Source organism: Nuphar pumila, chromosome 9 (genome assembly GCF_984573655.1).
Source record: "Nuphar pumila chromosome 9, dmNupPumi1.hap1.1, whole genome shotgun sequence".
NCBI classification, from domain to species: Eukaryota; Viridiplantae; Streptophyta; class Magnoliopsida; order Nymphaeales; family Nymphaeaceae; genus Nuphar; species Nuphar pumila.
The window spans coordinates 117,622,234-117,633,755 of NC_143257.1; the positions used below are offsets into that span (position 1 = coordinate 117,622,234).

Genomic DNA, 11,522 nt, shown 5'->3' on the forward strand with positions numbered 1-11,522 from the left:
GTCTTTCAAACCCCGCATGAAAAATGTTGTTTTCTGTTGTTTAAAGTTAAAAAAGAAATTCTATTTTTTGATAAAACTCGGGTTAAGATTTTTGAGGTGTTACATACCCAAACCCGACCTGAACCAAACCTTACAGGGTTTGGATAAATAAGAATACCCGATTAAGACTCGAGTCCAGACCTGAAAGTTCGATTAATAGATGGACCTGAGTATTGTTTCTGAATTTTATACGAGACCCCGGCCCGACCCAAGTTCCGATTAAGACCCATAATTTTTTAATGTAAAAATGATAAAAAATATTGTTTTACAAGGTATGATCCAGGTCTGGTTCATGTAGTTATTATCGGGTCCGGGTATAGTTTCTCTTATGGTGGGTTCGATTAGACCCGGTACCATAACCAAAAATCAGGATCAAGTCTAGTTTCACATGAGTCTGAACCAAACCCGACCTTTTCACACCCTACATGCATGTAGGTTTCTTACAAGATGGCTCAGAATGTACTAAAATTTTATGAATTAAAAGGTCCTATTTTATGTCAAAAAAACATGATCCAAAACATGATTCCTATCAAATAATCTATGTTGAATACATTTGTATGGTTTGATTGAGAAGATGCAACATAAAACTATGATTTCTAGAAGGTGGGAGTAACTGCACCCAGCGCACCTTAGCATTACTCAATAAATATTACGTTAATCATGCAATAATATCTTCATAGAAACATATTATTTTCAAAATAGGTGATATTTTGAACATAATGCCTTATTCTAGGGTTGATATCATTTTTTGAAAATCTTGTGAATGTGGTAAGTACTGGGTAGTGAGTGATGTCACAAACATCGTTCCAAGAAAAATCTCATGGTATTTTGAAAAATCTGAATTTCTCTCTCTAGAAAATGTTATTAAGAAAATATCTGCATATATGAAAATACAAAACATATGTACATAAATATAAATAGTATAAAAAATATGACAAGAATTATTTATATCATACTAATATCGAGTTAAATTTGTGATATTTCCAAAATTAGGAGTATTTCGTTAATATTACCAATGGGGGGCTCCGCTTGTTTGGCAGGAGCAGTTAGTGCATGTCAGCTTATGTTAGGGAGTCGCAACTTGCAAGTAGGAGTGCCAATAGGTCATGTTTGGTTCTGACCCAGGTAGAACTGGTATTGGGTCCAAACTTGGGTCTAATCGGATCCACTATAAGATAAACCATTCTTGGACTCGATAAGAACTACATAAGCCAGACCCAGACCATACCCGGGTAAAATAATAATTTTTATTATTTTTACATTGAAAATCGTGGGTCTTAATCAAAACTCGGCTCGGACCCAGGTCAGGTATAAAATTTCACAAACTATAGGATCCATGTATTAATCGAACCTTTAGGTATGGATCCTAGTCTTAATTGAGTCTTCTTATTTAACACCATATTCGGACCATATAGGGTTTGGTCCGGATAAACCCTACCCGTTGACACCCCTAGTTTCAAGTTTGAACCCCAATGGTATATGGTTGTATAACTGGTAGGGGTATGCCTAACCCCAACTTTCTCTATCGGAAAAAAGTATTTCCTTAAAGCTAATCTTTTCAACATTATACTAGCCTCTTCAAATATCACTATAAAATATAATAACTATAGTATCATACGAATAGGGGAAAAAATTAAAAGTACCGAAGAAAGTAGGCAAGAATGCATGTGTGCATGATATTAAACCAGCAAACAAGCATATAAAGTAAGCAAGGACATAATCAGTCAACCCATAGTTGTCTACAAGGTAGGTACGTCTTCATTTGAAACACATAATGATACTATTAAAAAATATTCATACAAGTTTCTAATAAACATTGATACGGTTTCTAAGAGAATTGGTACTAGTTTTTTAAAAAGTGATATGAAGTATATATTTTCATAAAGATGGCCTACAAATTAAAATAGTTAAACGTATATATGTAGTCGATTATTATTGTATAATAATTTTCATAAATAATAATATTTAATAAGTGTATTATAAAATAAAATTGTTGCTTCTATGAAAATATGTTAACAAAAACAAGCTTGATACTCAACTATCATATAATTGATATATCTTTACGTAAGATGGTACTTGTTTTTCAAATGATTGGGACGAGTTTCATAAGCATCTGATATTTTTGTTTAGGGTTTCTGAGACGAGTTTGGTATCAGTACTTGTACTGTAATGACCCCGATTTATAACCCAATTTTCTCATGATTTTTTTTTAAAACTCAGCGAAATATACAAATCGAGATTATTACAATTGCCATATCAAACCATACACTAACTAAAATGCAGAAATCAAAGTACATTAATATAAATTAAATTGAATTGAATAAAGTTCAAATTATTCATAATCGTCCCATTACAGAACCATTCTCAAACCCAATGTCAAAGTCAAAACCAAACTCTCTAAACATGAGGAACCAAAATCACCACCTCGACATGTAGCATGCAAAGTCCAAGAATAGTTGAATAGTGTAGGATCATTCGGCCTCCTCAGAACCTAAAAATTTTACAAGTAAATGAATTAGACAACCTGAATCTGAGTAGGCAATAACATACTTGCTTAATGCACGATATCAGAATAGACTCAAACACAACCTCATATATCAATCATGTAACACATATCTTAGTAGACAATAACATAAAATCATACTAGCAACAAAATAGCAAGTCAATTTAATGCACATCCATTCATGCTAAGATTTGCAATAATACAATAAATTTATGCACATGCATTAACGTTTACAAATTGATAAACATATATAAGATGCATGAACTTACTATTTCATGATGTACGTCCTTTATGCACGAGTAAGTTCTTATCTTCAATTATTATTTCCTTGTTTATATGATGCATGCAATGTTCTATCTACATGCAATTCACATTCTTGTTTCTCATGTCAATATTTGTCTATGGGTACAACAAAAACACTCTTATTATGGAGGTACGACCCAAGTTTGTATTTTCAAGTAATTGTGTCTTATTAACCTGCGTGACTACTCCGGAGAGAGAAATGTAACTTTTAGAGAGAGTTCTCAACCTCCTGCAACCCGATATATCAGAATTTTCTCATGAGTTTTATCTATCAAAACAACCTTTCATGCTAAAACAATATCTCCACAGAACCATCAGTACCATGCTTACTCTCTCAATAAGCTACAAGAGAATTAACTTTATTTTGATTTCTTAATTAACTCTCTTATTAATAATGTCAATGCAAACATGAAACCACATTCAGGGTTCATATGTAATAACATTCATGACACTTTATGTATGCTTTCGATTAGTCTCTACAATAAAATTTATACAATAATGCAATTATTATGCATTTATATAGTCAAGGTAGACTAATCATTCATATTTATGCATGCACAATTCAATCAAGAATAACATGAAATGCATTCAGTTAATATGCATATCAGACCGAATTCTAATTTGAGCATTAATAAACATGCTATACAAAGTAAAACACAACAAGACACCAATGCATGACATACTATGCAGTTCGGATCTTTGTTAACCCAGTTTTGGAAAACTCACCAAAAATCACAGAAATCGAATTTCACTCTCAAAAATTTACTAGGACTGCCCCCAACATCTCAGGAATACAGTCCAAAAAACAAAATTGCAAAATCAGAGAAATTTCTGAACCTTGTTCAGGAAAAATATAAAACAAATCATATTAACTACAAAAATTCATTCCAGATTGGGGAATTTTTCAAGACTTAAAGAAAATCTTTTGACAAAAACATTTTTAATGACCTTCTTATACATGTTAGCTTTCACTTAGATTTTTCATAATTTATTTTAATCAATTTTGAATGAGTTTTTAGAACTTTCAAAATCTATGGTCGGAATAGTCCTGTTGACATGGCAAAAACATGTATTCTATTGCAATGAATGTTTTGGCCTTAAAATTGACCCAAACAAAAAAACAAGATTCTAAATTCAAGTCCTAGTAGAACACTCCAGTATTTTTTTTATTAACTTTGTTTTAAAAAAGATATTGATTTTTTTTAAACTTCGAAACAAAAAATGAAGACAATATAGCCAAGATTCAAACTCATGCAAGATCCATTAAGCAAGAGTAAGAATCATGTTACATCATCTAAGAATCACAAAACCTTTATGAAATATCTCAAATATAATTTTATCTATGCCAAAATCACAAGAAACCTTAAACAACATGAAATCATGGTTTATTTATGAAATAACATGTTGTTTAATCATGCTACATATGAACTAATCTACCATATATGCTCAAATCAACTTTTTTTTATCATAAAACATAAAAACTAAAACATTTTTGCCAAAAGCTTCTTCAAAACAATTTTAGCTTTTCTAATCTACGAAACAATTTTTGCATATCTTTAACCAAGATCTAGGCAATAGCCAAATTTACAACATCAATAATTATTGAGAAAGACTAAAAAATGTCCTTCTATTTTTATTATACATGCTAAACAAACCAATAAAATACATATCTAAATATTCACACGATTTTTGCTTTTTTAGGGTTTCGAAACTAGTCTTTTTCAAAATCATTTTCTCAAAACCGATCTTCCAAAATACCATTTTGGGTTTTCAAAAATCTTTTCATGTAGATCTAATAGCCATAGACATTCTAGGTATAGATTACATTTAGATCCAAACTTAAGATAAAAAAAAGGGTATGTTAATGTATTCCAAAGTCGAATACCATGAAAGTAGAGATTCTCTACCGAAAATACGTTTTTCGCAGTAATATCATCACTTTTTCCTCCACACGCACCTCATTTTGGGCTGGTTTAAACCTTTACCAAGGTAGTTGTAGGTCTCTAATTGAGGTCTATACTATCTCTAGGGTTTGAAGGAAGAAGGAGATGTGAAAAAGAAAAAAAGAACAAAGGCAAGTTTTCCCTCTCTTTTTTTCTTCTTTTTTTTCTTTTCTTTGCTTCTTAGAATATGTTACAAGGGAGAGTGTGAGCCTCTTTTACATAGGCTTCATACTTCTAAATCTAAAAAAACTCTCAACCCCTTATCTAAAAAACCAATTTCTCAAATCCTTAATTATCTCTAAAAAAATTTCTTAACTATTTAATTACTATATATTATAAACAATTTCATCTTTAATATATATAACATATAAACATGGTTTGACTTTATATTAAAATCCACACAAGAGGGCCCACTATGGGAGACATCCCCTTGTGGATAAACCTCCCAAGATTCCAATTCATTTGGTCTTCTACATTTCTTTATCTTTTATTAAATTTAAATCTTGCTTTTCTTTTTCTTTCTTTATCTCTTTATTTTTGTTATTATTTAATATTATATATATTTTCAAGTGACATGGCCATATTTGGGGACCACAATAGACGTCCATCCCATTGGACTCTATGCCCATAATCATTTTCAATTTCATTTCTAATTAAAATCCATGATTTATCCTTAATTGGATATTTTATTGGATTTTCTTACTGGATTTTAAATCCAATTAAGATCCAATCCAATAAAAGTAAACCATATCATATCCATATTCATATTTAATTAATAAAACTCACATCCCAGTGAGAGTCCAAATTCATCTTAAATTTCTATCAAATTAAATTAAATTCCTATGTAATTAAATTTCAATTTTACATCTAATTAAATTCAATATTAAATTTCATTTAAACTATTGACTCAATTCAATTTATAATTTCAATTTCAAGTGGGCAATCTGATAAATTTCTAATTCCATCAATTTAAGGTATAAATAACGATTTAATAATTACCGAAAATGGCAAGCATTACATGTACTGGTATGCGTGATATGCAAAAAGTTTATGTTATCAAGTACCAATGCAACTATGAACCAACCATCCAACCAGAGAAGCAAGCATGCAAGCAACAAAGCAATTTATGGGAATTTATCTTGAAGATAAAGAATATTTCCCTGTAAAATCTGGAGAGAGAGAGAGAGAGTTTTTGTAGTGTGCACTCCAAAACATTTTGAGGTTAATTTGCAACACATTGGCACCACATGATGCAAAGTGTTTGAAACAATCACCTTCAGTTTAGTTGTGTGATGGTGCTCTTGGACAAGGAAACAGAGTATCTTCACCCCTCTTTGTGATAGATGAATGCGGTGTAAATGGTCCCAATGATGGTTAATGTCAGCAACAGCAGTGCACCAACCAGCGAGAGAAACGACCAGGGGCTGCTGAAGTAGGTGTGCTTGAAATTGGCCCACCACAAATGGTGATTGTGCTTCATATGCTCATCCAAGCTCACCCGGACATCACGCGTGTAACTACAAGCATCTACAATAATACCATCTCCCAATCTGTTGATGAGTTTGGCTGCATCATCATCACTTCCAACCATGTTCACAAGTATCCCCTTTGATCTAAGGAAGCTCACATCCTCAGCATTTTCAATGAGATAATCCATGAAGGCCACATAAGATGTCACCTGATCTCCAGCTCCCTCATGCAACCGTTCAAACACCATCAAGTTCATAAAGACAGAAGCAGTTGAGTCCTGTATGACAATGAAAGGCAATGATAGGACAGCATCCTTGAATTCTATGCCCATGAGGCTATTATTCTTGTCAGTATCACCATCACCACTCTTCTTAAATGAGACTCCTGCTTCATATAGCTTCTTTGCAGACCTCACACACACTGGTTGGTTGGTGGAACCAGGCCTAAATGGCTTGTTTATGACCAAGCACTTCCTATACACATCAAGAACATGTAAGCCTAGACCACCAGGATTGGTTTGATCTAGAATAGAAGAAAACCCAAAAGAATCTATGACCAACTTGTTAACATGATCATCTTCTACAGTATTATTGCCATCTTCTGTCTCTGCAATCTCTGCAATAAGCAACTTCTTTAGCACAAGAAGTGGAATTTGGTTTTCTAGCATCAACATGTCCTGTTTTATAACAGTAGATGCATAAAACCTTCCATGCGAACCAAAAACAGGATCATTAGGCTCATGATGTTCATCTGCATTTTCGGGTCGAAAGCGTAAGATCTCGAGCATGAAGCACCCATCGAGAAGCATCATCTGCAGGAAGGATTCTGAATCGATGCCGTTGATCGCATCGAGTTGGTCGTAGTGATCTCTGAGCTCTTGTTCAACTTCCCTTAAGGAAGTTACAAGGAGAGAGAGGGGAGCCGATGTCCTCTTTAGGATCATGAAGAGAGTTCTTTTCTTGTGGTTCTACATGGGCTGCAGGTGTGGCTTGCCATGATGGTATGGGCCAAAGGATACCATCTGAGGAGTGTAGTTGAATTTCTCAGTTATGCTGAGCAGGTCATGAGGCCATCTATAAATTGATCGCCTTCCCCATTTTTCCTCAGAATTGTAGCATTTGTACTCATCTAGAATGTCCATGACCCAAGATGGCTCCCCCATTTCTCTCTCTCTCTCTCTCTCTCTCTCTCTTACCAATAATCTCCTCTAATGATAAAACAAGATCTCACAGCTACAAACAAACCAATGATGCATAACAAGCTACTTATTGATGATGAAAATACATGGTCGAGAGAAAATAGTGTTAGCAAGCTGGCTCTGAGTTAGAAGCTTACATGTAATACATGGCATAAGGCAGCTGCAAGTAATGCTTTCCATGCTCAATGTTTTGAACTTTTGATTGCCTCAAATTATTGGGCCCCATGTTTGTGAAAAAACAAATGTAGTAGTGGGTCCCCATCTATATAGTCCTATTAAGAACTGGTGATATGTGAACGGTGCTCACAAATCAAACTTGATAAATCATCCTTCCCTAGAATGATAAGAGAGGGCAATGTTACTTTGTTAGTTAACTGATTAGTATACTTTAATTTGCATTGGATGTATCCTTCTGGCTTGGTCTCATGGCTAAGGCTGGGAAACCAGACGATCTACTCATGGTTGGGCTTGTGTTCAGCTCACAAAGAGCTCATTCTAACTCATAAAATAGGCTGGGCAATCCGAACAGGCGTTTGGCTTGAGTTGAGATCAAAGGAGTAGCTAAGTGTCATAGCCAATCACATGACAACATTGTATTGGGCCCACAGCTACAATAGTCATGGCACTTAACCGCTCTCTTGATCCCCTGCTCGTTCAGCTTGGCTTGGCTCGCATAGGCTAATTAAGTAGTAATAAGCATATTTTAGATATATTTTACATTAGAGTGTAGTGCATGACAAATGGATGAAATATTTGGCTTGTTAACAATTGATCTAGAGTTAATATATATATATATATATATATATATATATATATATATATATATATATATATATATATATATATATATATATATATATATATATTTAAGTTTGAAACACTATTTATTGTGTACACGAGTAATTCGGGAGGTTTACAGTTCAAAACCTATTACTTCCACCTTTGAAAAAAAAAGTTTTTTTTTAATGAGCCGGCTGGGGCTCCACTCGTTTAGCTTGGGTTCACCATTAAATCGTGCTTAGCTTGGCTCTGCACAAAACAATCCAAACTTGAACACCTCAAACTCAACACATTTGGTTCATTTACCAGCCCTGCTCATGAGCCAATAATGCAGTTTGGTTCCACTCATCCCCTATGTCATCCCCCATCTTCATACCCCTCTTAAATCTTATGTTGTGAGTTGTTTTGAACAAATCTGACCCTATAGATAGATTCACCATGGTCAGTTTAACAAAACTCGACCCTTGGATCATATTTTTCAAAAAATATGATTGGCTAAATCACAAATTTTGTGTTTTGTCAACTGTTGATTTTTTAATAGCCAAAAAATCCTGCACACAAGTTGAATTTCAGCTATTTAAATGTGAATCTTCACTAAATGAATGGTGTAGATGACATCTATGGAGTCTGATTTTATCAAAATAACTTGCGTTAATGAAATCCCAAAGAGGGGTATGAAAATAGTGATGACATAGGGGATGAGTGAAACTGATTTGCCAACAATGGACCCATTAAACTTACCCAAAAATAGACCTGGGTTAGCTAGAGCGAGCCAAGTCTATCCAATCAAATTGGGCCTATGCCAGACTTTTTAATTAGGGTTTTGTGTTTTGTCAACCCTTGATTTTTTAATCGCCAAAAAATCCTGCACACAAGTTGAATTTCAGCTATTTAAATGTCAATCTTCACTAAATGAATGATGTAGATGACATCTATGGAGTCTGATTTTATCAAAATAACGTGTGTTAATGAAATCCCAAAGAGGGGTATGAAAATAGTGATGACATAGGGGTTGAGTGAAACTGATTTGCCAACAATGGACCCATTAAACTTACCCAAAAATAGACCTGGGTTAACTAGAGCGAGCCAAGTCTATCCAATCAAATTGGGCCTATGCCAGACTTTTTAATTAGGGTTTTGTGTTTTGTCAACCCTTGATTTTTTAATCGCCAAAAAATCCTGCACACAAGTTGAATTTCAGCTATTTAAATGTCAATCTTCACTAAATGAATGATGTAGATGACATCTATGGAGTCTGATTTTATCAAAATAACGTGTGTTAATGAAATCCCAAAGAGGGGTATGAAAATAGTGATGACATAGGGGTTGAGTGAAACTGATTTGCCAACAATGGACCCATTAAACTTACCCAAAAATAGACCTGGGTTAACTAGAGTGAGCCAAGTCTATCCAATCAAATTGGGCCTATGCCAGACTTTTTAATTAGGGTTTTGTGTTTTGTCAACCCTTGATTTTTTAATCGCCAAAAAATCCTGCACACAAGTTGAATTTCAGCTATTTAAATGTCAATCTTCACTAAATGAATGATGTAGATGACATCTATGGAGTCTGATTTTATCAAAATAACGTGTGTTAATGAAATCCCAAAGAGGGGTATGAAAATAGTGATGACATAGGGGTTGAGTGAAACTGATTTGCCAACAATGGACCCATTAAACTTACCCAAAAATAGACCTGGGTTAACTAGAGCAAGCCAAGTCTATCCAATCAAATCGGGCCTATGCCAGACTTTTTAATTAGGGTTTTGTGTTTTGTCAACCCTTGATTTTTTAATCGCCAAAAAATCCTGCACACATGTTGAATTTCAGCTATTTAAATGTCAATCTTCACTAAATGAATGATGTAGATGACATCTATGGAGTCTGATTTTATCAAAATAGCTTGCGTTAATGAAATCTCAAAGAGGGGTATGAAAATAGGGATGACATAGGGGATGAGTGAAACCGATTTGCCAACAATGGACCCAGTAAACTTACCCAAAAATAGACCTGGGTTAACTAGAGCGAGCCAAGTCTATCCAATCAAATCGGGCCTATGCCAGACTTTTTAATTAACGGGCAGACTGGCTTTTGATGGGCTGGGTTGCAGCTGTGGAGAGAAACCACGATCCACAGTTTCAACAAGCTGCAGATTTAATTGCATCTTGGATTTTGGGTCCACTCCCACAATTAGATGCATTTTGGATCCGATGATCTCAAGTTGAATGGGGGGCATGTCTTGGTTTGTTAATGTTGATGCATATCATGTCTTAGTATTTTGGGCTTGTATAGCCTGGTGACTTTCTAGTGCACGTCTCCACGTTTATCCAACAGATGCTTCATGTACAATGCCCTAAAAGATTTAACATAACTAAATGAACATGGCCCCAAAGGGGTTTGACTTAGTGGGACAGGACCCAGGACCTAGGCTGCTAGGCAGGTGGTCTAAGTTCAAATCTCATGGGTGTCACCCCTTTCTCAAGCCGAACCGTGACTACTCCCTGCGGGCAAGGGGTAAGCCCACAGAGATTTACTCTCTCAGGACAGTGACTGTTAGTACAGCGGGCAAAGCCAGGACGGCTAGGTCTCTGATCCTGAGTTAGGTTTTAGAAGATGAAAGCTCAGGTGAGAGACAAAGTTGAATATTTATAAGCACTAGGTACCTGTGATGTTATAAGTTCCTATATATATATATATATATATATAGGAAAGCACAACCATATAATTTTTTGTCATGAGTTCGAAACTTATAAGAGGCGTCTCTTGCCGTAAGGTCAAAGCTAGGTGCACTTTCTGGTGGGCTGGGAGGACTTCATATTTTTTTTTATGATAAAGTAGGGGTTAGGCAGATCCCTACCTGTTCTTTAATCTAACTATGATAATTCAACTATGTTTAAGCGAAAAATGATAGAGAATCAATCTGGTGGTTTACCTTTTCAAATGGAACTATTAACAATTGTTAGATTAGCCAGAGTTCTAGCTATAAAATTACAAGATTGAGCAACTCTAAGCACTTTAATTTTCATTTCTAACAGGAACATCAGTTCAATGTTCATTTTTTTTCAGTAAGGCATACACCTCCTGCTTTCCCCACGATTGGCCAAGCCCCTGACATTCCAACTACAAATCTTCATGATGGCATAATAGCAGAAGAATTTTCATAAGACTTGACATCCTCTCCCAAGGGAGCAATCCATTTGTCCCTCATGAAATTATCTTTATTAACGTCCTCCACTTTTATAATATCTGAAATACTGTTTGACTCATACTGGTCTCTGGCACTATTC

At 34.7% G+C, this 11,522-nt stretch overlaps 1 protein-coding gene across 1 annotated transcript; it reads right to left on the reverse strand.

Moving 5' to 3' along the window:
- Positions 1-6,112: 6,112 nt before the first annotated feature.
- On the reverse strand, positions 6,113-7,069 carry LOC149829024 (UPF0481 protein At3g47200-like). Its single transcript, XM_090017199.1, has one exon. It carries the CDS (start codon positions 7,067-7,069, stop codon positions 6,113-6,115), a length of 957 nt encoding a protein of 318 aa, XP_089873325.1.
- Between the last annotated feature and the right edge of the window lie 4,453 nt (positions 7,070-11,522).